The sequence below is a fragment of the Lepus europaeus genome, chromosome 7 (genome assembly GCF_033115175.1).
Source record: "Lepus europaeus isolate LE1 chromosome 7, mLepTim1.pri, whole genome shotgun sequence".
Taxonomy (NCBI): Eukaryota; Metazoa; Chordata; class Mammalia; order Lagomorpha; family Leporidae; genus Lepus; species Lepus europaeus.
The window spans coordinates 21,502,387-21,530,381 of NC_084833.1; the positions used below are offsets into that span (position 1 = coordinate 21,502,387).

The following is a 27,995-nucleotide window of genomic DNA, read 5'->3' on the forward strand; positions in this document are numbered from 1 at the left end:
AGAACCACACTTTGGGGGTTGGTGTAGTGAAGCAGGTTAAACTGCCATTTGTGACACTGATATCCCACATGGGAGCACTGGCTGGATTCCCTGCCGTTCATTCTAATGTGCCTGGGAAAGCAGTAGAAGATGGCCAAGTACTTGGGTCCTTGCTGCCTACATGGGAGATATGGATTGAGTTCCCAGTTCCTGGCTTTGGCCTGACCTGGCCCCAGCCATTGTGGCCATTTGGAGAGTGAACCAGAGGATGGAAGATCTCTTTGTCATTCTGCCTTTCAAATAAATACATCTTTAAAAAATCCTTTTTAAGAAGATTGTATTCAATTATAAATAAATCCAAAAGAATTATATATGAAGGAAAATACTTCAAAAAGCTTGTGGAAAGTGGAAAAAGAAATTTGGTGCAAAATTTTTAAAACCCATGCAGCTTTTTCATAATGTGCATTTCTATTAACTTTTTGAATATTTCTCACAAAGGGTTGAAAATTAAAGATTTGCAAGATTCTATCAATACTGAATTCCCTGGAGGCAGAGCAGTGTCTTGCCCATTGTTACATTTTCATGGCCTAACACAATCCTTGTCACATGTGAAACAATCAATAAAAGTTAATGGATACTGAAGAATCTAGAGTTATTGTAATTATAACACATCAAGACACAAACCAAAATTACAAAAGGAAATTTATTTCAAAAGCATAAGGGAACATTTACATTTGAACAAAGTGACATACAGGTGCCTTGCAAAAGAAAAAGAAATCCATGGCATGAAATCTCCATTCAAATTTTGGAAGCAAAAATAACCTAAGTTTTACACTATTGCCTTAGAAAGGGAAAGGGGACCCACAAAGTGGTAGGGAAGAAATGCAGTCAACATAATATTCAACTGGAGAAAGTAAAATCACTTCTGCTCAGCTTTGAGTTTACAAATATGCTTTAAAAAAAAAAAAAAGGAAAAATTACATGTTCAAATTTATATAGTTGTAGTCCCAATAGTTTCTGTACTAGAAATGGCTTTAGGCCACTTGCTGCTCTATTTCTGAGGTCCAGACAAGCTGGTCACAGTTTTCAAATGACAGTTCCTTGTTCCTATGTTCAGATTCCTAGGGAGCTTAGGTTCAGCTTAGAATCATTTGGAATGTTTAGAGATTATTGCCACCACTCCATAGCCAAGCTGACCAACTTCTTTTGCCCATTTGTATCATTCTAGTCTTTGAGAAATATTTTCCCCATAAACATGTATAGTAATTCAAACAAAGGGGCTTTGCTTTTCCCCCAGTGTAGAAATAATGGTAGTGAAGACACCTGCAGTGGAATCACAAACTAATTCCTCAAAAAATACATCAAACTCCTAGAAGTGTCATTCAGGCAATCTGACCTGAATAGCAAACTTGGGGAGGGAAGATTAACTGGAACAAAAACATATGAAACATTCAAATGGAGAGCAAAGGATCTATGCTATCAAAAATGCCCATGACATTAAACACTCCACAAACCTCCCATCGGTTGTTTTAACCTAAAGATTCTATTGGCTAACTTATACAATAATTTTGATTAATAACCTGAGAAGTTAAAATCTTGAAAGTGGCAAAAGCAAACTGAGAGAACATCCCTTACTTACTGGTACTATGTTATCAAGTCACTTTTCTTGGGTAGCCCTGGTTATTAAATCTCCAAATTCTAAATTACACTACTATCTTATCCTGTAGAAACTTATATGTACATCAGATTCAATATTTTGGCTGTATTTCACCAACAAGGATCTCAACATTTGTCTTTGAAAATGCAGCCTTTGTTTATTTGTAGTTTTAAATAACAATAATCACGTAAGTGCAACTGACTCACTACTGGGAGTAAAAACCTAGATAACAAGTCAATAATGGATTCAGCCTCAAAAGGATAATCACTGTGTCAAAGACTACCCGTTCCTGGAATTTTAAAAAAATGATTTAGGTTGTATAGTCAAGTTTCACAGCATGCATATATATATATATGCATATATATATATACACACATACACACATATGTATATGCTTGTGCATGTATATTATACATACACATTTCTATTCAAATAGTAAGACTCCATATTCAAAAGTTTGTATCACAATATATGGAGAAGAGTTAAGTAAGCAATGCAAAGCAACTTACTTCCTCCCAAAAAATGTAAAGTCATTTCTACATTTTAAGAAAGCTGGTAAGTATTCCACTTTTATGACACTAGGTAGGAATGCTGCACCACTGGCTTGGCAGCTTATTAAAAATAATGAAAATAAAATGTTAAGATTGATGGTTACTTTTCTCCATATATTGGCCAAAAAACTAACAGGGAAGAGGAAAATCATCAAAACTGATGATCTTTACAAGATATCAGAACTAGACTGAATTTCATTACATTTTAGAGTTGAACAGCTCTCAATAACAAATTATCAAGATGTTTAAAAGTAAAAGATTCACAATATGAAGTTTGAATAATGATGATATTGCAAAAACAATTCAAGATTGCGGACAAAGCATCCAAAAATATCGCTGTGGTTTTACCTTGGACACAATCATGGTCTATTACAAAAGTAGATCATACATACAAAGGTATATAAAGAACATTGTTTTTAGCTGAAGGCAGCAGTCCTTTTAAAGGGACATCCCCGGCAATCCAATAAGTAGTAGAATTTAAGTATATTATGCTCATGACAATGTTGAAGAATGTGATGTCTTTTTCAGTAGAGTCTTCCCCGACTACGATTTCCTCGTGCTCCCCAACCTCGGCCACCTCTACTTCCCCTGAAGGCTCCTCTCTGCTCTACGAAAAAGCGAACAAGGGTTTAGGTCTTGCTCAGGACCTTCACGGTACAGCAAACACAGAAGAAATGTCGCTTACAGCTCTGAATGTAGCAGCAGGTCCTATAAAAGCAGAACTGGTATTCTGCTAGCCTGCCCCCAAATTCACTGTGGAAATAAGACCAGGGCAACATATATACTAAAGCACATATGGCAAGCTACCAAATCCATTCACAGGAGGTGCTCAATTTAAATGTATTCCATTAACAAAGTTTCAAGGTGACAATGTACGACAATTACATTTTTTAGTTCTTTATTTTAGTATCTATGATACCAAATTAATGAAACTATAAAAATTTTTATAACTTACTATGAAGTTAACAAAAAAAGCCATTGGTCTTTAAAAATGTACCTTCGGAATGGAACAAATATGTAATTTCTTTGTATTTCAAGTGCCTGGACTTACATAAACGTAGAACTACATGCTGACAGTTTCTTCACTGCTTCAGCAGCCATTTGAACTTCCCAACACACACACACAGTGCACATACACACACACAAATGGGAGAAATCATGTCACTTGTGTTACACAGAACAACAGTCTTTTTTCCACACTGGTCAGTCACTTTCATATCCCCAGATAAATAATCCTTCAAAGGAGTCTTTCCAGTGATGACTGAAGTTATCAGCAAGGCTGGACTTTCCATCATATGTAAATAAGATCAAATCTCTTCATTGAAGTTTCAAATCTCTTGCTAGCAGCAATAAAGAGCTTGGATTTGCTGTTTTTGATCCACAATCTCAGTGGCTTGAAAAATATCATTTTGCAATCCTCCCACCCCAACCCGTTTTTCCCCCAATTTTTGATTAGGGTGATGTTTTGATGTCTTTTGTTTCTAAAATGAAAAGTAATTCAACTCTGAGACAGAAAATCAACTAGATCTTTCCTCAGTTTAGCCAACACTTATTTGTATGACAGAATGAGATCTGATCCAGTCAGCTTTTCCACCACATCACATTTTTATAAATTGGTATACAAACCACTTTATTTTCTTCATTTTGAAACCTCATCCTAAAAGATCATTTTGCATTTTCATTGGTTTAAAGCTTGCATTATTAATTCTTTTTGTTAAAAAGACCACTGTCCCCCACTAATATTATAGTTCAATAATTACTCATATTCAAAAAAGGTTAGAAGACACAAGTCAAAAAACATAGAACTGATTTGTGGGGACCAGTACTGTATTTGTAAAGCAAAAGCCACAGACACTTGTTATTAAAGCAATGCAGGTGGTACTGAGAACTGTTTTTTGACAAATTGGTGCAACAAAGTTAAAAAAACACCTCTTGAAAGCATTATTTGACAGTATACATAAGGCAATCATGTTAAACCCATTAATGTAAAGTACTGGGAGACACTTGTTCCTACTTTCCAACAAGGAGAATCACACTTTAGTTTGCTTTACAGGTTACCGTGCCCTTCTGTTACTCTGCAGACTACAGAAAGAGCTGAACTGGGACGACGGGATTTTTGTCTGCAGTAAACTTTGCTTATTTTTTTTTTTTTTTCCTGAAAATCACATATAATGTAAGGCACTACATTTTTCACATCTTTCCCATATGTGGTATATTACCTGATTCTAAGGACAGATTTCTCAAGGAAATGGAAAAATAACACCGTTCTCTTGTGTGTTGCCACAGCTCCTTCATTACTTTCATTTAAGCCACATTCTCCTAATATCTGAGGTAACTTAAGTTTCAACAATGGGACTGTCAGATATCACCGTATATCCTACAAGGACAATATTTGGTGCTACTAAGTAACATATAGTCCTTTCCATTTACAAAATGTTTCCACAGATATTCTCAATTGAAGCTTGTATGAGCTCTATGTTATCCTCAGTTTTCAGATCAGAAAAAAGGCAAAGAAATGAGTATTTCCACACTGCTATACAAGTGAGAGTTCAGCAATATTTCCTAGAGTCTCAAAATGAATCTGACAGGAGTGGAAAAGTTCATTTCACAGTCTAAAATTAGCTTTCTATAATCTGTTTGCTCAGAGGAACTCAGCCACTGCAGGAGGAATTTACTGAATGTCACAAAAATCTCACCTTGGAAACTACAGAAAATATATGGCTCAAGATGTACTAAAGATTAATTGTGATCAGTTACCAACCCCAACCACAAGCATATGTGGCTGCCTGCTAGTAATAATAAGCTTTGTCTTTTTAGGCAAGAAAAGGAGCAGAGCAGGTATGTCTGCTCTTTTTAGAAAATTTTCATTTGACAGGCACAGGGACACAAAGAACTCCCATCCACTGGTTTGCTCCCCAATTGCCTTCAATGGCCAGAGCTGAAGCTGGGAGCCAGGAACTCAATCCAGGCTTCCCACATTGTGTGGCAGGAACCCAATGACTTGAGCTATCACTGCTGTGCATCAATAGGAAGATGGAATCAGGAGTAGTCAGGACTCAAATCTAGGCACTCTGAATGGAGATATGGGCATCCCTAGTTTTAATGGCTACACCAAATGCCCGCCCCAAAGGAAATCAGCCAATGAAAGCTAAATTTCATCCTTAAAATTTTTTTTTTCAAGAATATATTTAACAGCTGTATTAGAATTTATCTTTTTTTTAATGAATTAACTTGAAAGGCAGAGAGACAGAGCTTCCATCTAATGGTTCACTCCTCAAAATCCTGCAGTGCCAGCCAGGTGTTAGGGACTCAATCCAGGTCTCCCACACAGGGGCCAGGGACCCAAACAATGACTTAAGCCATCACCTGTTGCCTAAAGAAGCTGGGATTGGAAGTGGAGTTGAGACTCGAACTCAGGCACTGATAATGGGATGTAGGCCTCCCACCTGGCCTCTTAACTACTACACCAAGTGCCTGCCCCAGACTTCATTTCTGACTCAAGAGGCCTACAGAGGACAGAATGGAGAGTGGGAAACTCTCCTGGCTACATGTGAGTGGGAAGCACTTCACTCTGGACAGTGGGTGAGAGTGCGGCAGAACACATCTTCCTTCCCAGACAGTGCCTGAACCTCTGACTTCTCTCCTGTAATTTCTTTTGAACTACCTACAGAAGCTGGGAGGGTAAGCAGCTGGCTGACAAGGTCAGAGAAAGATCATTAACACTATATACCTGCCAGAAGCTATACCCATCCCTGAGGGAGAATGCACAAAGTGTCTTGCTTTGAAGCTAGAACAAAGAAAAAAGGAAAGGATGGTTTACCAACTTCATTTGTTTTTACTGGTTCATCGAAAACAAGAGGTTTGTTTTTTTTAAGTTCTTAGTGTTGCATGCTTGATTCAGTGGGCCCACAAGGATCAGTTAGCGAGAAATGGATACTGTCCCCAATAGCTCTAGTTCCTCAAGTTAACTCCAAAAGTCATCTGACAGAGCTATATTACATATGATTAACAACTAAAATCAAGGCAACACAATTTCTGCCTAATCTCTTGCATTGCTTCTACCCAAACGGAAACGCTCACCATAATTAAAATTGCTCAAATTGCTGCTGTATTTCCCACTGGGAGGATTATAGATCTGTCTGGCATCCCTTTTTGGTCCTGCTGGAGACTTCTTGGGTGGTGAACCTGAAGTTGTATCTTCACTGGCTCTCTTCTGCCTTTAATAGTTGGAGGAACACAATTAAAAAAACATGTTATCCTAGAAGCGATCAAGAAATTTATAACATAGCGTAACAGCTATGAAATACAGCCTAAAGAGGACAGTTACACGAGGAAAGAGGCAACAATCCTTAATGTTAAGTTAAGCATGAACTGTTTACACAAATATTGTCAGAGAAAATTTATAAGGCTTAAATAAGCTGAAATGTATAGTTTCAGACTTTCATGCAGCTAACTCATTTGATAAAACTTGTCAGAAGAGTCTAGTTAATTTAAAAATCCAAATAAGCCTGAAAAGTTCCAGGCTTATACTCTACTAGTTTGTTTTATAAAAATTCATACTAGACAGTGTACTCAGAGTCATGCTTCTAATAATCCTTTCACATATTAATAACATTTTATCTAGTAACTAATCTTTTGTATAGTAAATAGAACTTTAAATATATTTCTTACCCAATCTCAACCTTCTGTACAGGTTTCCAGGATAATGTTACTGTACTCTTATAGGAAGGTGGAATATGGAAAAGATCCTGCAGAGACAAAATCAGACAGGATTTCTAATATATTTGGTGGTGGCAGAGAAGGAAACGGACTCATCTTAAAGTGTAGAGAGGAAGCTTTAACCGCTTTAGTTGTGTTGACATTAAAATAGGCATCCACATAAAACTGCAATATTTTTATAAATCTCACCTATCATATCTTCATTAACACAATTTTGTGAAAAATCCTTAAACTGCAGGATTTTTTTTTTCTTTTCTAAATAGCATTTCAAGTTTCAGGATAAAATATCACTATTTACCAACAAGTATTTCCTTTGGCACAGACTTTATCACTGGGGTGCTTTAAGGAAAGCACAATGATGCAATCTGCATTTGCTTTTATAAATTTTTAAGTGATTCAAAATCAGAAGTCTTGGGTAATTATACCCTCTCCACAATATCTATAAGTTATCAATAAGGGAAAAGACTGTAAGATTTAAATTCCAAGTTATCAGCATATGGTAGAAATGCAAACATTTGCTGAATTTAAATGTTAATTCAGAGTTGAAATAATCTGACCTCATCTTTAAAGCAATGAATGGATTTCTAAATACATTTATCCAAAGTATTTAAACCAAACATTTCTCGTAGCTCCTTAATTTTTATAAGTAAGTTAAAGTGTATTAAACTTTTTTTCCCAGGCAAAACAGTATACTAATAAAAATCACCTCCTTCTATATATATGGCCAATATAACATGCTTTGAATAAAAAATGCTTGAGTTTTTTTAGCTGCTGTATGATGGCCTATGATATTAGTGTTGACTAAGAAAGGGGCTGCATGAAGAAGAAAGGGAAGACTTCAATTTCAACCACTTAAAATCTCAGGTAACAATGGGAAACTGAAGCACAGTTTGGAAATTCAGTGAAGTCCTGGAATTAGATGAGTCTAAGAAACTAAAGAGTGTAAAAAATTCCAAAGATTGGCCAGCACCGTGGCCCACTTCGCTAATCCTCCGCCTGTGGCGCCAGCACCCTGGGGTTCTAGTCCCAGTTGGGGTGCCGGATTCTGTCCAAGTTGCTCCTCTTCCAGTCCAGCTCTCTGCTGTGGCCTGGGAAGGCAGTGGAGGATGGCCCAAGTGCTTGGGCCCTGCACCCATATGGGAGACCAGGAGGAAGCACCTGGCTCCTGGCTTCGGATCAGCACAGTGCACCGGCCTTAGCAGCCATTTGGGGGGTGAACCAACGGAAAAGGAAGACCTTTCTCTGTCTCTCTCTGTGTTTAACTCTCCCTGTCAAAAAAAAAAAAAAAAAAAAAAAAAAAAATCCCAAAGATGGATCAAAGTACATCAGTTTTTCCTGTGCTTTCCCTAAAACAAAAATTGATGATATCACACATTCATACCCAAGTTAAAGATTTCAGGATTTTTCTGGTAAAACATTCTACATATGGGTTGATGTTCTTACTCATCTCTCTTACCCTTACACCTTTTCTGCTATTGCCATCTTTAGATTACTTATGGTTTCTTGAACAGGAAACTTTCTTATCTACATGTGTTACAAAACAGTGTTGCTAGATTTAACATATTCTTCAATGTAGACTTGTGTTATCAAAAAGTTAAATCTCAGCTTTTAGTATATGGATTTACTGTAATGCAATCATTGTTTATATTTAAGGTTTGCAGCAAATACTGACTACCATAAAAATTTCATTAGGAGTTGTGGGTTAGTATTCATGCCTCTTTTGTTTTCAATGCCTTTTCACTTTCTACTTGGCAATATAATACTCATTCCTCAATGTCTAATGCACTGCTACTTTCTCCAACAAATGGCCTCTACTTGATTCTCCAGCTTCTTTTACCAGATTAGCTTTAAGGCACACTGGCCCCAGTTTTGTTACTGTCAGGCTTTGTGCTCTCAGTGTTCTATTTCTTTCTCCCATTTGGTCACAATACTGTTTTAGCACATACTCTGAAAGGGTAGAAGAACTAAGGGGCAATTATGGTTTAGTGGTAAGGTACACCCCAGCCTACAGTACAGAAAACTCAATTTATTACAGAAAAGACCACAGGAAAACATTTCATGTGTTACATAGCACATGTCTAATCTTACAGTAAGCAAAACAAGGTTTTACTGGACATTCAGAAGGACCCAATAGTATGAAGAGCACCAGAACTCAAGTCACTGAAATTTCCGAGTCTCAATCTATCTGCTTCAATGCTTTGGGTCAGAGGAAATTTGCATGCCTCCATTTGTTTGCAGTATCTTCTGTAAAACTTGTAAACAAATAAAAGAATGTATGATTTTCTGATACTGTAGAAATGTCTGTTCAAAAAGGCAAATGGAAATAAAATGGTATCACCCCCTAAACAGACATAAAAACTTCTTATGCTGACTTTCTAGGTAGCTGGGAGGTTAGGTAAGAAAGGAAAGATTTACCTTGATTAAAACATTGATATTGTTTGTTATTTTTAATGCCACGACTTTAATCTTATTCTGCAAAGGGAAAACGAAATTAAGTTAGAATGCCAATAAGTCTATGCACAAATTCTATTCTGATACAGAATTAGAATACATTTTTCTTTCAGAATCACTTCTAGTTAAGAGGATTCCTTGGTTCGAATCTATAGATTATGCTTATTCTCATTTCTCTATTATCCACACAAGTCTAGAGATAGCAAAGAAGCAAATAATCCTTACAATCCCTTGACAGCTTAGTACATTAAAATGTTATCTACAATTTCTTGAAAAATGAATAAGGTGTAAATTATATGCACAAAGGAGTTGTTTTAAAAGAAATCAGTTTAAGCTACATGAAGACATAATGAAAATTTAAAATATTTCATTAGTACTAGGATAAAAACTGATTAAGAGCAGGGAAAGCCAAAAATCCCAGTCCAACCCTATATAGCTTGGTATGGAACGGACGGTGTATGAAATGTGAGCCACTTGTACCTCTTCTGTTTTCAAGGCATCGCCCGTTTTTCCCTGGAGAGCCAGGCGGAGTTGTCTGATATAAACTTGCAGGCCTCGCGCAAAGTACTGCAGCCTGAAAGAAGCATTTAATTAGCAACTGATCTCTTTCATTTTGCTTTTAAATTCAAATGATCTCTACTGTAGCAAAATGGTCCCAAGTGCAGAAAATGGCTACATGACCAATAATTTAAATAGTAATTTCTTAATTGCCTATTTTTGATGAAGTATTTCAATACACATTAAACCTGTGCCTTAGACACAGTAGAGGACAGTAACAGGTGACTCTATGGCTAAGCATTTTTCTTCCTTTAGATTTATTTATTTGAAAGGCAGAATGAGAGAGATCGATCATCTACCCACTGGTTCACTCCCCAAAATGGCTTCAACGGCCAAGGCTGGGCCAGACTGAAGAGAGGAGCCTGGAACTCCACCAGGGTCTCCCATGTGGTTGGCAGAGACACAAGTATTTAAGCCATCTTCCACTGCTTTCCCAGGCCAGTAGTAGGGAGCTGGATCGGAGGTGAAGCAGCCGAGACTTGAAGTGGTGTTTATATCAGATGCTTGCGTCACTGGCAGTGCCCCAATCTGCCTGCACAACACCAGCCCCTTGGCTCAAGCATCTCAAAATTGAAAAGCTGATTTATTAATGGAATGGTCCAATACAAGTGTTCTTGGGAAAACTACTTATATAGATGTCTTCAGTGCTGCTCCTACTATAATACTGTAAGATATTCCCGACAGCACCTATGTCGGGGTGGGAAACCTTTTTTCTGCCAAGGGCTATTTCCTATTTATAATATCATTTGTTAGTGATGCCAAATTATCAGTTTGTATTGTGCGAAATGCTTTACATGCAGTTTCATTTACTACCTGTAACTCTATAAGCTAGGCACTACCATCAATCAAATTAAACAGCTGAGGCACATTTTAGGGGCCAGGGAGGTGAGGGTATCTGCAAGATCTTTTTCCAAAAGTTCATTTCCTCTCATGATTTGTTATGCCCTATTTGTCATATGTTTATATACATGCTTTTTTTTTTTTTTTTTTGATCTTCCCTTCTTTTCCACTGAGGTAAGGCAGGGTAGGAAGAACTCTCTTATAAAACAAAACAAAATCTAGGGAGCCTCAAGATAGCCATTGTCTGCCAAGGACTGAACCACCTCAATCATTATTACCTGATTTTGAAATCTTTGAGCTTTTCTGCATTCAGTTTGGCTGTTAAGAAATCTGGAAGTTTTCTGCCCAACTGATGAAAACTGTACAATAAGCACTCGACATAACTAAACTGCAGCTTGGGCTCTTCATTACCAGCATTCTCCCCGTTTTCAGCTTCTTCTGGAGGGAGAGGCATGTATTCCTAGGGATGAAAGTACACAGATGTTTGCAACCTGCTCTAAACACTACAGTTATTATAAACAGATACTCAAGTTAATTGTAGGGCATGCTTTTAAGACATGGAGCATTAAAAACTATGGAAAACAAATTTGGGTAATATTTGCCTTTTCTGTTGGGTCAGTGCTCTAGCATGTCAACTCTCTCCCTATGAATTTATATTATACCTGCCACTAATAATGAAAACAAAGGTAGCTAATTTTATCAGGCACTTTACACAGATGAAGGAACTGAAGTTCAGAGAGTTTAGGTTAACTTTCCTGTGGTAGCAAAGTTAACAAGCTGAGGAGTCAGAATCTAGGTTTGACATCGAAAGTTGATACTTTTTATGACTACACTTTGTTAACCTCAAAAATCTTTTCTGAACATTAGTCCACACTGCTCTAAGTATTGATTCTCTTCACATTCAAAGTGCTACCAATGGCATTCAATCAGCATTGGAATGAACCAACACGTATCACAGGTCGAATAAGGATAAGATGCTGGATGGGTCCATTCGTGCTAAGGGTGTGATGCCTGGCCCTGTGTCCGTTGCACACCTGCTCACATCACACCAGAAGAGCACTGAGTGATGCAGGCAGTGATTCTTTCAGGTGGCGTATTTTCTCCATAATTACCACTGAAATGATAGACTTTAGCTGCTTGGTTGCTGAAGCTACTTGGCCTTAGGCAATTACCCAGTTGGTGGTCTGGAACAAATGACCTTTTGCAATGCTAACTTCAGTTTTGAGACATCTGGCACAACCGAAAGAATCAGCAATAATTTCTTTTACACAGACCAAAAAATCATTTTGATGTGGAATAACACAAACATCTATAGTTTAGTATTTTTTATTTGTATAAAGTATCAGCAAAAGAAGAAATGCTAAGAATAAGAATTTTAAAAAGACAATTCTACCATTTTAGCAACTCATGCTAAAATTATTTAATCTAAATTTCAAAAGCTGGTTCTCCATAACTCAGAAATCAATACCAAAGTAGACTTTGGGGCTCTATAACTGACTACATCATAAGGAAGTAAAAAAAAGTTCTTACCAATAACTTATCAAATAGCTTCCTTAAATTTGTTTCTAGCTTCTCCATGTCACCACAAAATGAACTCATCTCCGCCAACAATTTCAATACCTGCAACAAACAATTCACTATTACTACTACTTTGTGAACGAGCAGGGACTGTGAAATGAAATTAAGCCTTTGCTTACTTTTACTGATACTTTTATAAAACCATAATGTTTGAACCAGAAAAAAGCCTTAAAGATACAGCCCTGTTTTACTGTTCATGAAGTGAAGGTCAGAGATTATGTGATTCAGCAAAGTCACGATTTACGTCAGCGACAGAGCAGACTGGCAAACCCAGATTTCATGATCACGTATCCAAAAGTAAGGGAAAGAATGCACATGACTTTCTGCCATGCATTGACAGTGACAGTGCTAATTATAAAGCAGAAATGACAAATACACTAACCTAGTTTGTACTACAAGAGACACTTGGGAATTTCTGTATGAAAATATAAACTTTTCTTTTTTAAAGTTGGGAGGCAGAGGGAGGGAGAGAGAGAGAAAGTGAGAGCTCCCATCTGCTCGTTCATTCCCCAGCTGCCCACAATGACTGGGGCTCTGCTGAGCCAGGCCTCCTACATGGGCGGCAGGAACCCAATTACTTCAGCTAACTGCTGCCTCCCAGAATCTGCACTAGCAGAACGCTGGAGCTGCGTACTGAATACAGGTGCTCTGGTAGGGATGCAGGTATCTTAAGCAGGCTAAGCATTAGCTCCCAAACTTATCTGTAAATTCCATTTTCCATGCACTTCTGAAGTCCTCTAGTATTAATAAATAAAATTTGCATTTATTTATCATCATCACAGATGTGAAAAAAGTGTATGTGTACACTGGAGATACAAATGCAGGAAAGCGGCCGGCGCCGTGGCTCAACAGGCTAATCCTCCACCTTGTGGCGCCGGCACACCGGGTTCTAGTCCCGGTCGGGATGCCGGATTCTATCCCGGTTGCCCCCCTTCCAGGCCAGCTCTCTGCTGTGGCCCGGGAGTGCAGTGGAGGATGGCCCAAGTGCTTGGGCCCTGCACCCGCTTGGGAGACCAGGAGAAGCACCTGGCTCCTGGCTTCGGATCAGCGAGATGCGCCAGCCGCAGCGGCCATTGGAGGGTGAACCAACGGCAAAAAGGAAGACCTTTCTCTCTGTCTCTCTCTCACTATCCACTCTGCCTGTCCAAAAAAAAAGAAAAAAAAAAAAAAAAAAAAAAAAAAAAAAAAGCAGGAGAGCAGTTAATTGGAAAAGAAGGAATAAAAGATACTTTGTATTAACCTAGTTTATGGCTCTAAAAGTTATAGATACAGATACAAACTGTCATGAATTAAAGACCTTATTTAAAAATATTAAAGCTACAAAGGTAAAGACTTTCATTATTGTAAGTTTGCTTTTGGAGCAAACTTAAAACAAATGCATATATTATGCCCATGCAATTAATTATTCCTGGTTTGGGAGATTACTGGCAGCCTCACCAGACATTTACATTATGCCCTTAGAAATCAGATCTAAGTCAGCAGTATACGTTTTTGTTAAAATAAGAGAATGCCTTTTCAGAGCTAAAATTTCTCTTACCTCCAATTGTATATCAAGACCTTCCACTGGAGTAGTTAGGGTACTGAGGTTAGGGAGAACCTGCTCACAGAAGTAAGTCACAAACCTTGTAGAATGAACATTTTTCTGTTAAAAAAGAAATCCAAAGAACACTGAGTTGTCAAAAAAAAAAAAAAAAAAAACCACTTGAATATTATAGAATGCTATTCAAAAATGTTCAGCCTCACAGCATCAAGTACCATGACTACAAATATAAAAAAATGCATACCCCAGAGCACCTGAGAGAAAACCTCAACAATTTACACAGCAAAGTCATCTGGAACACTGGGATAGCTGCACATCTTTAAATTCCTCCTTCATTCTCAGGGCACATTCAGGGGACACCTCAAAAAGGACAAGTCCTTTAAACTGTGTTTTTCAAAGTATGCACATCCCAGGGGACACAAAGCTACTGACAGAAAAATTCTCACTTTTAAAGTGTCTCTAAGCAAAACTTTAAAGTAATTTCTTGCTGTGATGGGTTCTCACAACCCCAATTCCCACCTCCGTAACGTAAATTTTGTGTTAAAAATACTTTTACTGAATGGTTTAAGAATGTGCAAAATCAACATTTATTAGAAATATCTATCACTAGTAATCAAAATGCCAGCTATGTAAAACAAAGAGCTCACAGAGAAGAGGGGCACTGCCTGCCGGGTGCACTGTAAGAGCCTGTCCACGCAGTCTGGATCCGAGGGATTGAAGGTCTGTTCTAGGTCAGCCTGTTCGGCAACCAACTCTACAAGTTGCTGTCTTCCACTCACTGTCTGTAGGCTCTTTAACCCAGATAATATCTTCATGAACAGAACAAATTCTTCACCAGTCACATCTTCTAAGACCTAGAGACAATTCAGAGCAACAGTACCTTTATCATTTGAATAGGAAAGACTGACATTGAAAGAAAGTAGCACACTTATTTCACTTCTAAAGTCAGTTTGGTAACAATGTTTCTGAAATACTGATGAAAAGAGTCTAGCTATAGTCTATCGAGTTGCAGAATAAATCATGTATTCTCCAAGGGTGTAAAAAGTGGTTCTTGGTAAATTTTACATTTTCATGTACAAAGCACAGATACACATGACATTAACACCTACACAATGTATCGGAGACACCAAAATTTGGGAGAGTGGCTAAGAAAAAAATGTTCAAAAAGAGGTAAATAAAAGAAAGTTGAGAAATTCTGTAGCAGACTACTCAGATTCAGTAGGAGAGCGTGCAATTCTTATTTTAAGCCCTCCATATCAGTGCTTTCTTTCACTGACCAAGGGAGCATAACAACCTCTACCACATTATAAACACACATGGGTGAAATATTCTGATACTCCCATTAGCAGAGCCATTCCTTTCCTGTAGCTGGAAAAAAAAAAAAATCATCAATTTCTCTATTAACAGAGAAAACACTGAATCATCTTGAGCATATTTTAAAAAGTTTATTATTCCCAAGGTCTTGCACTTTAAGTGAGTAAAAGTTAATTGTGACAATCCTGCCAATCCTAGCATCTGTAATTATGCTCGATGTTGGGAGCACAAATAAACATGGTCTCACCCCTGAAGAGTACAGAGTGTCATGAGGTAGAATAAAAAAAAGAGGTCATTTCATTTCAATATGATAATATATTCCATTTTGAAATGATCTAGAATACTGATAAGAGAATACCCTGAGATGGGAGAGAAGAGTAGAAATTACAGCAAGTTTCCTGAAGGAGGTAATTTCTACAACATCCTAAGGTATGTACAAATTCTGAACCATCACTATAAAAGATTTAGACTTGATTATATTCCTTTAAATTAACTCAGTGACTCATCACTATGAGTGACAAGTACTCACTACAATGTAAAAAGAAGTTGAAGAAGTTTTATGGTGGTTCTTGTGGAACGTTCCATTTTATACACAAGCCACACAGAGCACTGATGAATACTGCCAATTTCAAATCCGTTCTTTTGCTTTAGAGAACTTCTACAACACGATGACTGAGGCATACCTTTTTGGATTCAGTTAGTATAAGCTCCTCCACTTCCTTTGTTAAGACTTCATCTGGTAAAGTCTTAAGTTTTGTAGAAAGGAATTTAATTGCTCTTTCTCTAACAATGTCCTCTCCTTGAAGTATTTGGCTGAATAAGCCCCCTAAAGTCCCTGCAAAACAAAACACTGTCTGTAGTAAGTCAATTCTATAGTGTAATAAGGTTTTTCAATTTAACTCCATTTGTAGTATTTCTTCTCAAACAAATTAACAAACATACTGCATGCTATCAATACAGGTTATAGTGAGTTTGAAATTTCTACAGTCCCAGACCTAGGAGTGATTACATGGGTTACCTTGAGCCTGATTTTCCTTTCTATCATTAATAGAACTCAGGTATTTTGGAAAAATTTCTTTTAAAGTGTCAAAAGGGAGTTTCCCCACAGATTTCTAATGGAAAGTTTGATCTATTTTTGCAGTTATTTCTGCTGGGTTTTCTAGTCCTAAACATCTTGAGTGAAGACTTTTCCAGAATACCTGGGTGAACCTCAGACTTTATACTTAATGAGTTATGCCAATTCTCGGATTTTTTAGGCATCATACATAATTCAGAATACAAACAGGCCTTACCTTTTGCATCCATCTTAAATATACTTAATAGGGCATTATTCACTAAGTTAAATTCTGCAGAGTCATCTAGGTAGAGAAAAAGTGACATAATATAAAATAAATGAAAAATATTACTATTTTCAAACTTGAGATTCAACACAGTTTTCACAGACTATACTGACACGAAACTTAAAACGATACAATTCACCAAAAAGCTACAGCTTCTTTTATAAGGGCAGAGTGCTGGGTCTGGCATACCTGAGTAACTTTTATGTCAAGGTGGTACAATTAAGAAATTACAGGAAATTAGGGGTAGGGATGAGGGGTGGGATAGGATGCGTAAAAATTCCAGTGACAACCCAGTCATTACATCTTTATAAACAGAACGAAAAACAAAACACAATGAGGAATTACATCATCAGAAGTTGTTTACCTTCTAACTTCTGAATGGAATGTTTCATCTCTATGGGGTAGGATCTTCATTCAGTACTACCCTCACCGCCCAACCCCCATACACAGAGCTGAAAACAGTAACTAAATCAGACAGAAATTCCATTTAGGTAAAAAGGCAGTAATAAAACTCCTTACCTGTCTGCAAAAGCTGGGTTAGTATGTCCGCCACCCGGGGAAGATTTTCTCCAGTAGCAAACTGAGGCAGCTCTTTAATTGCTTGTCGTCGAATCTGGTCACGATTACAAACGGAAAATGACCGAATGCTAGCATCACAACAAGAAACTCAAACTTTTTAGGAAAACTAAAACCACAGACACACCAAAATTAGGAGCAGATGAGTCACAAAAACACAAACTTCAGAGTTCCAGAATTTAAAAAAAGAACTTACTACAGTTTAACATTTAACCTTCATGGGATAAATCAAACAAAATGTAGTAGGAAGGAATGCTAATTATAATACCTGACTAGAATAAACAGATTTTTGAAGATTATAAATGACAATTTTTCTACCAATTTTATACAACTGTTGAGGTTTTTACTCCCAATGGGCATACAATAGAGTATTCCTAAACAATAGCTACTGTGGCAGTTATATCTGGTAACTATTGTAGAATATTAAATATTGATTACTTAATACTACATTTATAGATTATTCTGTGTGCTTAATTCCAAATACCAATCTTGGCTTACAAGGTTTTACATAAGAGAGACTATTTTTCCTTATTTAATTATATATAATTACAGAGACCTATTATTTTTCTGTTAAGTAAAATACGTAAGACTGTCAAAGCTACATTTTATTATGGAAATATTCAGGCAAGCACAAAATGATTAAAAACCAACAATCTAATTTCATATGCACAATGAATAAATCTGTGAAAAAGAGCCACATCCATTTTTTTTTTTTTTTTTGACAGGAAGAGTGGACAGTGAGAGAGAGAGACAGAGAGAAAGGTCTTCCTTTAGCGTTGGTTCACCCTCCAATAGCCGCCACGGCTGGCGCGCTGCGGCTGGCGCACCGCACTGATTCGATGGCAGGAGCCAGGTGCTTCTCCAGGTCTCCCATGGGGTGCAGGGCCCAAGCACTTGGGCCATCCTCCACTGCACTCCCGGGCCACAGCAGAGAGCTGGCCTGGAAGAGGGGCAACCGGGATAGAATCCGGCACCCCGACTGGGACTAGAACCCGGTGTGCCGGCGCTACAAGGAGGAGGATTAGGGCCGGCGCTGTGGCTTAACAGGCTAATCCTCCGCCTTGCGGCGCCGGCACACCGGGTTCTAGTCCCAGTTGGGGCGCCGGATTCTATCCCGGTTGCCCCTCTTCCAGGCCAGCTCTCTGCTATGGTCCAGGAGTGCAGTGAAGGATGGCCCAAGTCCTTGGGCCCTGCACCCGCATGGGAGACCAGGAGAAGCACCTGGCTCCTGGCTTCGGATCAGCGAGATGCGCCGGCCGCAGTGGCCATTGGAGGGTGAACCAACGGCAAAAAGGAAAACCTTTCTCTCTGTCTCTCTCACTGTCCACTCTGCCTGTCAAAAAAAAAAAAAAAAAAAAAAAAGAGGAGGATTAGCCTATTGAGCCGCGGCGCCGGCCACAATCCATTTTTAACTGGATAACAGATAAGTGAAACAAAGCATTTTGTGATTTTATGTGTTTTTCTCCACTGAAAGGTCGTGATATATTTTCTAATATATTTTATAAAAATATATTTATATATTATATATCTATATTTATTAATATTTATATATAGTATAAATATATATTCTAATATATTTTCTAATATAGAAAGCTAATATATTTTCTCAAGTGTAGATTTAAACCTGGATATGGTGCCATGCCAGGCCATACTGTCATATTTTATTGTGTGCTGATCTGAGTGCTACTCTAATTATGTTAGCCATGCACAGAAACACTTGAAAGCTTGCTGAAAAGCATCAATCATAAACTTACAGATACATCTTCATCTTCACAGAGGTCTAACTGTGCATTGATAGCAGAATCAGCCAGTTCTGGAAAATGCTTAAAGAACTTTGGGATAAACTGAGCTGCTAGTCGTTTTTCCTTAGTACCACCTTTCACACCATCCAGTATTACTTGATAGGCATCTTTATGCTGGAAGAAAGAGTAAAAAAGAAAAGAAACACAAATTTGAAAGATAGGAAGCTAAGTAAAAGACTAACATTTTCAAGTCTGCTTTAAATTTTTATACAGGCTAAGAAACAGTGCTTATTTGTGGTGTTTTATTGCTTAAATCAGACACCCATCTTCCCACCCTGTTTCTTCTTCACTCTCTCCTTTTTGTTAAGAGTAGGGAGAAGGATAACTAATTTTAAGAGGAAAAAGCGGAACAAGTATGTTAATGTTCAACATTTCTCATTCTAATCACCACTGATCTTACCCTTGTGACTATACTATACCTAAAAAAAACTGTAATGAGGGGTCCATGCTGTGGCATAGTGGGTAAAGCCACTGCCTGCAATGCCAGCATCCCATATGGGCATGAGGGAGAGAGTTCAAGTCCCGGCTGCTGCACTTTGAACCAGCTCCCTCCTAATGCGCTTCAGAAAGCAGTGGAATATGGCCCAAGTGCTTGGGTCCCTGCCACCCTCATGGAAGACCAGAAAGAGGTTCCTGGCTCCAGATCCACTCAGCTCTGGCCCTTGCAGCCTCTTGGGGAGTGAACCAGTAAATAGAAGATCTATCTGGAACTCTGCCTTTTAAATAAATAAATCTTAAAAAACAATACAAACCAAAAAACCCTGTGGAGGGCTGGTGCCGTGGCAAAGTAGGCTAAGCCTCTGCCTGTGGCACCGGCATCCCATATGTTCATGTCTCAGCTGCTCTTCCAATCCAGCTCTCTGCTATGGCTTGGGAAAGCAGCAGAGGATGGCCCAAGTGCTTTGGCCCCTGTACCCACGTGGGAGACCTGGAGGAAGCTCCTAGCTTCTGGCTTTGATTTGGCCCATCTCCGATCATTGCGGCCACTTGGGGAGTGAACCAGCAGAATGAAGATCTTTCTCTCTGTCTCTCCATCTCTCTGTCTGTAACTCTCTCTCTCAAATAAAAATAAGTAAAAATATTAGGAAAAAAACCCTTATACTGAATACCACAGAATTCTCAAATAATGTATTACAATTTACTTAAACATAAAAATTTACCTGTTTCTAATCAGCATCTTAAGGTAGGTAGAAGGAATATAATCCCAAAATTAGCTAGTTCCACAAAGGTTGGGAGGCACAGCTTCACAGTGTTTTCAAAGTGGTAACAAGTTATTCAAATGGCCAGTGTTGGGTCAAGACAGATTCTAACATCATGTATTAGAGCAATGCATTTGAAGATTGTTTTCTTCAAAAAACTTAAGTGCTTTCCTTCAGAAACTCATATGGGAAGAATCAACAAGTTCCTAATCTTTGTTATAAACTTGTTCCAAGCCAGTCCTTTTGTTAAATGATGTTGGTCAAAGGGACAAACAGCAGTCATAAATACACAAAGTTTGGATGAATAATCAAAACTTTTTTTTTTTTTTTTTTTTTTGGACAGGCAGAGTGGACAGTGAGAAAGAGAGAGACAGAGAGAAAGGTCTTCTTTTTACCGTTGGTTCACCTTCCAATGGCCGCTGCGGCCAGCACACCGTGCTGATCTGAAGCTAGGAGCCAGGTGCTTCTCCTGGTCTCCCATACGGGTGCAGGGCCCAAGCACTTGGGCCATCCTCCATTGCCTTCGCGGGCCACAGAGGAGAGCTGGACTGGAAGGGGCAACCGGGACAGAATCCGGTGCCCCAACCGGGACTAGAACCTGGTGTGCTGGCACTGCAGGCAGAGGATTAGCCTATTGAGCCATGGCGCTGGCCATGATCAAAACTTTTAAGATGAATCCACAGCAGAGTATAAGGAATGTTCTAAGTAACCTCATGCCATCAAGAGGGAATCACTGGGACTGGCTTCAGATCGGTGCAGCTCTGGCCGTTGCAGCCAACTGGGGAGTGAACCAGCGGATGGAAGACCTCTCTCTCTCTCTCTGCCTCTCCTCTCTGTGTAACTCTTTCAAATAAATAAATAAATAAATAAATCTTAAAAAAAAAAGGGGGGAAATCACTAATAAACATTCAATGTATGACAGAATCTCAAAAATCTCATAGACAATATATCAAATAAAACAAAATACCAGATGCTAAGTGATTGACATACTAAATAGAACACCGACTCCTAAACAACACATTTCTGTAAGTTTAGCTTCCTCAGGTAATGCAGACAGCATCGTTCCTCAGGAGTCACTACTCCAAAATGTATTACACTTGTGTACCAACTTCTCCACCACTTCACATTCCTGTGGTGTGCCTCATAGCTTCTAGGCAGACTTCACAAAACCAAAGTCTGTAACAGTTACTGCTGATATCCTTAATTTTTGCAAGGTATCACAAATCTAATTTCCTTTCACCTAAAGCTTTATAGACACTTATAAATCACCTGAAAAAACACCATACATTCAATGAAAAGTTCGTGCCTGAAATCAAGTCTGGAATCCAAACAAAAAGGAATCATTAATAACAATTATGCAAGTCTTCCAGGGACTAGTGAAGTGTTGAAGATATGTCTCACAATTTTTTTTTTTTTTCTTTTTTGACAGGCAGAGTTAGACAGTGAGAGAGAGAGACAGAGAGAAAGGTCTTCCTTCCGTTGATTCACCCCCCAAATGGCCGTCAGAGCCGACGCGCTTCGCCGATCCAAAGCCAGGAGCCAGGTGCTTCCTCCTGGTCTCCCAGGTGGATGCAGGGCCCAAGCACTTAGGCCATCCTCCACTGCCTTTCCAGGCCACAGCAGAGAGCTGGACTAGAAGAGGAGCAACCAGGACAGGCCCGGCGCCCCAACCGGGACTAGAACCCGGGGTGCCGGTGCTGCAAGTGGAGGATAAGCCTAGTGAGGCGCGGCGCTGGCCTCACAATAGGTTTTACTAACAACCCTGCTTTTCAGATGAGGAAAGCAAGGCTCACAGAAGTGAAAATCACACAGTACATTAAATAGCAGATGCAGGACCTGAACACAGTTCTGCTGGGCTCCGAATCAAGCTTCTAAAGTGTTTCTACTTTGTTTTGAGATCTTAAAATGGGGGAGTCCCCTAGAACTTGAAGTCCTAGAACTTGCCAGATCTAGGACTGCTAAAGGTAAAATTTAAGCTGTAAATAAAGTTTCCACATCGGCACTGAGTCCCAAGCAGAGCAAGTCCCTTGCAAAGTTAAGGCATTTCAACATACTCAAAGTAGAAATCAGAGTGTCGACTGAGGGCAGATAATTTAGCAGTTTTTACCACCAGACTTCACCAGTTCCCCTTTAATGCAGAATGACTTTCTTCCTTGCCAGCTCTGAGTGATCTGTCTTCTCACTGTAGCATTGGGAAAATAATTTTTACCGAATCTCCCTAAATAGTTACTACTTCAGCTTCTCAAAGTAGAAACCACTACAACAGTGATTATTTCTAGAGATCCCACTGATTTAGTGAGAGGCAGGATTGTTACTACAACAAACATTCCAAATAGTACACAGCACTGAATATTTCTTCTAATTATAACTGTTTCAGTTGGACATACAAATTTGTGATACTAACAAGAAGTCTGTAATTGAAAATACTTTAAAATTGTCTTTATTTCCCTCTCCTCTCCTCTCCTCCCCTCCCCTCCCCTCCCCTCCCCTCCCTCTCCTCTCCTCTCTTCTCTTGAGAGAAAGAGGGAGGGATCCCATCTACTGGTTCACTAGCCAACAGCTAGGGACCGAAGTCGGGAGCCAGCAAATATTAAGCATGTCTCCCATGTGGGTGGCAGGAACCCAATTACTTGAGCAATCACTCTGCCTTCCAGGGTCTCAATTAGCAGGCAAATGAGTCAGATGTTTAACCTAGGCTCTCTGATATGAGATGGTGGTGGGGGGAAGGCGTCTTAACTCTTAGGCTAAATGACTGTCCCCTGTGAATACTTCTACTGCATTTCTACACTTGATCTTAGCCAAAAGGCCGAGAAGCGATCTACTGCATTTCTAAAGCTGTTTTTTGGGTGTACTTTTTATTATCTAATGTAGAAAGCATAACTTAAAAGTATCCATGGCGCCAGCATCCCATATGGGTGCTGGGTTCTAGTCCAGGTGCTCCTCTTCCAGTCTAGCTCTCTGCTGTAGCCCGGGAGGGCAATGGAGGATGGCCCAAGTGCCTGGGCCCCTGCACCCGCATGGGAGACCAAGAAGAAGCACCTGGCTCCTGGCTTTGGATCGGTGCAGTGCCGGCCGTAGTGGCCATTTGGACAGTGAACCAACGGAAGGAATACCTTTCTCTCTCTCTCTCTCACTGTCTATAACTCTACCTGTCAAATAAATTAAAAAAAAAAAAAGTATCCATGTTAGTGATCATCAAACTACAGTCAACATATGTAAGCGGTCAATGACTTGTCAGGAAAAGCTACATTTGGGTCCAGGGTACAGCCTCCAAGGAATATAACATTATTTTATAGAATTTTATTTCAGCTACACTTCTCTGGTATGACATGGAGAACAACAGACACTGAGCTAATTTAGGATCAGCTCTACTGCCACAGTCCTTTAACAGGTGTCTGATGTATTTTTTTTTAAACTTTTAAGATTTTTGTCCATATAACATAAAATTGAATATCTATATTTCAAAGTTAGCAAATTCATAAAAAAATGAAGCAATTTAAAGCAATGGTGAAGTTGCTGTATTAAGGCTTCTTGGGGGCCCTGTGCAGAGTGGGGCAGAGCAGGGGCCTCATACATAAAGGAACACAGAGCAAGGAGTACCAGAGCAGAGGAAGAGCAGGCTGAGTAACTGGAATATGGGACATCCAAGAGGAAGAATGGATAACAGAAGGGCTGCAAGGTTGTGAGGTATTAACAATACTTTACTTTAGAACTTACCACTCATCTGCTTTTAGCTAATTAAAAAAAATACATGCTCATATGCACATGTGTATAAAGTAATTCACCCAAGATACCTTTTCCTTCTTCATCTTTGAAGAAAAATTGTCTACTGAAGGGCAAAGGATAGAGAAAATCAATCTAAAAGTACAGGTACAGAGAAGAAAATGAATACTTAGATAAAAAGATGGTATTAACCCTAATCTTAAGATTTCACAATCCAGTATGGTAGCAACAGAAGTCCTCATGTGAAATGAAACATAAGTCTGAAATACTACCAATAAATACAAACATAGTTCTGAGCAAAAAAAGCAAGGGTCTGATTTGCTTGAGGGAAACTGGCTGGTGACATCTCAGAGGACTTGTATTATTCCTTAGCACTCAGATGGTACTGGTCTGGCAGGAGTCCTGACAACAGCAGGGGCACAGTGGCAGCGACGTTAGCAACTGTGGTACTGCCTCCTCTGGCAAAGGCTGAAAATTAGATAACAGGTTAGGATGTTCAAGTATGACCCCAAAAGCGTCCCAACAGGTAACTGCCAGGAAATCTACGTCTTGATTGAAAGACTGTAAGTTAACACGGAAATCAGGCTTTGCTACACCAAAATGTAAATGAGGTTCTTTCCTTCGCAAACAGTGAAATGGTATCCTCTCTGTTAAGTGAGTTCTTGCCTTTGTTAGTTCATATTACAAGCAACATCCTAAAACCACCATCTTTTCTGACAAGTAGTTTCAGGAAGGCACTTTCTCTAAAAGGGAAAATGTATTACAAAATAGAGCAGAATTAGTAGGCATTATGTTTGTCCAGCTTCCGTTCTCCCAGAATTCACTGCTTGAGCCCAAGCAAATCACTCTCCATTCTGCAGAGATCTTTTTGTTGTAATCATTGCATGTCACCCAGGCACTGACGACCCATCATCTCTAGGGAATCATGCGAAATTCCAGCGCTCAGAACAGTGTCTGATACATGGTAGGGGCTCAAAAACTGTCCTGAAGGGTGGGTGTTGTGCAGAGGGTTACACTGTCACTTGGAGCTCTAGCATCCCCTACGACAGAGCGCCTCATTTGAGTCTTGGTTACTTCATCACTTCTTTTTTTTTTTTGACAGGCAGAGTGGACAGTGAGAGAGAGACAGAGAGAAAGGTCTTCCTTTTGCTGTTGGTTCACCCTCCAATGGCTGGCACACCGCGCTGATCCGAAGCCAGGAGCCAGGTGCTTCTCCTGGTCTCCCATGCGGGTGCAGGGCCCAAGGACCTGGGCCATCCTCCACTTCACTCCCGGGCCACAGCAGAGAGCTGGCCTGGAAGAGGAGCAACCGGGACAGAATCCAGCGCCCTGACCGGGACTAGAACCCGGGGTGCCGGTGCCACAGGTGGAGGATTAGCCTAGTGAGCTGCGGTGCCGGCTCACTTCTCCTTTTTTCAAAAAGATTTATTTCAGATACCACAGGGGCCAGGCTGAAGCCAGAAGCCAAGAGCTTCATACAGATCTCCCTTGTGGGTGGCAGGGGCCCAAACACTTGGTCCATCTTCTGCTGCTTTTTCCAGGCCATTAGCAGGGAGCTGGTTCGGAAATGGAGCAGCTGGGACATGAACTGGCACCTATGTGGGATGCCTGCATTGCAGGTGGTAGCTTCACCTGCTCCACCACAGCACTGGCCCCCTGGTTACTCCACTTCTGATCCAGCTTCTTGCTAATGCCCCTAGGAAGATAGCAGATGATGGCTCAAGTACTCGAATCCAGACAACCACAAGAGATGACCTGGATGGAGCTGCTGGGGCTCCTGGTTTTGGCTTGGCCCAGCCCTGGCAGTTGGCAGCATTTAGTAAACCAGGGAATGGAAAATCTCTTTCCATTCTGTCACTCTGCCTTAAAATAAACAACTCTTAAAAGAGTACTGAATAAATGAAACTGGGTCCTCATTAAAGCTTGGATGGAAGGGTCCCTCTCGTTTTCCACAAACTTGCCTCTTAAACACTCTCCCTAAATTAATAGCAGACTTTGCTTGTGAAAGATGTTTGTTAATTCTTGGGGAGAACTGTCGATTCAATTTGGTTTTTATAATTAAAGATGACCTAAGAGGGAAAGAGGAGCACCCGTCTAGGATCCACAGCACGTATATATCACAGCTGGGCTCCTATCTGTCCTAACGCACTCTAAGGGAGGTGGCTGTCAAGCTTTTCCCTCTTCCAGCTAAAGTGAGAGGAGGGGAAATGGACGGCACCACTGTCAAATCTTCCCTGGAAGAGTCCTAATGTTGTAGTTGTGAGAGTGGGCCTGGCGTTGTGTCAGATTAGGCAGCAGCCTGTGACGACGGCATCCCATGCGGGCGCCAGTTTGAGACCCAGCTGCTCCACTCCCGATCTGGCTCCCTGCTACTGCGCCTGGGAAGGCGATGGAAGTTGGTGGTCATAGTGCTTGGGCTCCTGCACCCACACAGGAGACCCAGATGAAGTTCCAGGCCCCTGGCTTCCGCCTCGTACAGCTGTGGCTGTTGCAGTCATCTGGGGAGTGAAGCAACAGATGGGATCACTCTCTTTCTTTCTCTCCTCCTCTCTGTTGATTAGGCCTTTCAAATAAATTAAAAAACAAGATCTTTAAAATAAACAAGTAAATAAATAAATCGCTTTGAGAGAGCACCTTCAACAAACTGGTGATATGCAACAAAGTCAAATTAACCTGGAACAACTTGTTACAATCTTTCCGGACCCACAATTTACATGATGATCCTACACTACCTTCACTAGCTCCTTCCAGGAAGCACAACAGAAATCAAACTACGATGAACTCTATTCTCCCTCCCCACCACGTTCTCCTAATGGACAGAAAATTTCTTTCAGAAGGGACGTAGCACACCCCATGATCATCACTGATACACTGTCCTAGTGAAATGGAAGTAAGTGGGGAAGGAGAACCATCTGCCACTTGAACTCAGTGTGTTCACAATTCCAGATCAAGCTACAGCGAGGCCCCGACCCTCCGCAAGTCTCTGCCTGAACTACACACATCCAGAGAAGCAGACGCACAGGGCCTGCCACGGCCTTGGTAAGGCCACTGGGCTCCAGCACCTTCCGCTTTGAGCTCCAGGGAAGTCAATGCAGAGGCAACCAACAAGGGCCTGGGGCTTCTAACACAGTCAAGGTTACCTCCCGGAGACCCTGGTTCTGCTCCCAAGAACACACCTGCCCAACCCCTTAGCCACTCCTCAGTTCAGTGTACTCCTGGCCCTGGACACCCACACAAAGAACTAAACCATCCGTGGACAATTCACCGCTGCCGAGACGGCGGTAAACACAGCACAGGACTCTTCCCAGCCTCTGCTTAGAACGGCATCCCCCTCCTCTCCGTTGCCATACTTCTCTTTCATAGCGCTTTTCATTCAATTAAACGAGCCCTATCTCAGACGGACGTTCCAGGAGAGCACGGATCTTTGCATCAGTCCCTACAGAGCCCGGCAGGCGCTCAAACAAAACCACCATCACCCATTCAGTAAGAGAAATCTGGACGAAGCGGTCCCTCCTCCGATCCTCACCAACTTGTTTCCTTAGCACTTTTCCTAAAACAGTAGCACCCTTTAACCCCCCCCCCCCCCCCAAAAGGCATGTTAGGATCTCGCGAGGTCAACTCCCGATCCCATCTTCGAGGAACCTGAGCTCCACCCGCAAAGCAAAAAAGACTTAAACAGAAACCCACAGGGCGAAGCTCCAGGACAGCCCCGACGCCAGGCTGAAGGAACTCACTCATCGGCAAGACCGAGAAGCCCGGGATCCAGGGGCCCGCTCTCTTCACCGATGCCGAGTCCACACTCCCAGAGACCGCCTCACTCTAACGACAAAGCCCGGGCCGGCTCCTGGAGGAGCAGGCGCAAAGCAGAAGCCGCCGCCGCCGCCCGGACCGGGGAGCGCGGCAGGCGGCACTTTCCAGAGGCCGCGGAGCGCCGGGCCCTGCAGGCCGCCCGGGGACTCACCTGCCCCACTTGCTCCGTGGCATCCGCTAGAATGCCATAGTTGCGGTAAAGCTCCTCCACCGTCGGCATGGTGAGCGCCAAGCCCAGGGCCCGCTCCTGCTCTGGTCGTCGTCGCCGGCGCCGCCACCGCCGCCTCGGAACTTCTCCAAGCCCACCAGCCGCACTATTACGCCGCCAGCTGCCGCCAGGGCCGCCGCCAGTCACCGC

At 40.7% G+C, this 27,995-nt stretch overlaps 1 protein-coding gene across 2 annotated transcripts; it reads right to left on the minus strand.

Moving 5' to 3' along the window:
- Nucleotides 1-664: 664 nt before the first annotated feature.
- Nucleotides 665-27,982, minus strand: API5 (apoptosis inhibitor 5). Of its 2 annotated transcripts, none has more exons than XM_062196284.1 (14): nucleotides 27,789-27,982; nucleotides 18,858-19,019; nucleotides 17,047-17,140; nucleotides 16,480-16,545; nucleotides 15,871-16,022; nucleotides 14,521-14,727; nucleotides 13,871-13,975; nucleotides 12,286-12,375; nucleotides 11,034-11,215; nucleotides 9,838-9,931; nucleotides 9,322-9,378; nucleotides 6,859-6,935; nucleotides 6,268-6,404; nucleotides 665-2,789 (listed from the first exon to the last, which is right to left on the minus strand). In XM_062196284.1, the coding sequence occupies exons 1-14, from the start codon at nucleotides 27,855-27,857 to the stop codon at nucleotides 2,767-2,769; spliced, it is 1,515 nt and encodes a 504-aa protein (XP_062052268.1). In that variant the 5' UTR covers nucleotides 27,858-27,982; the 3' UTR covers nucleotides 665-2,766. The 2 variants fall into 2 exon arrangements, with proteins under 2 accessions (XP_062052268.1, XP_062052267.1); XM_062196283.1 differs by having other exon boundaries at nucleotides 665-2,794.
- Nucleotides 27,983-27,995: the final 13 nt, after the last annotated feature.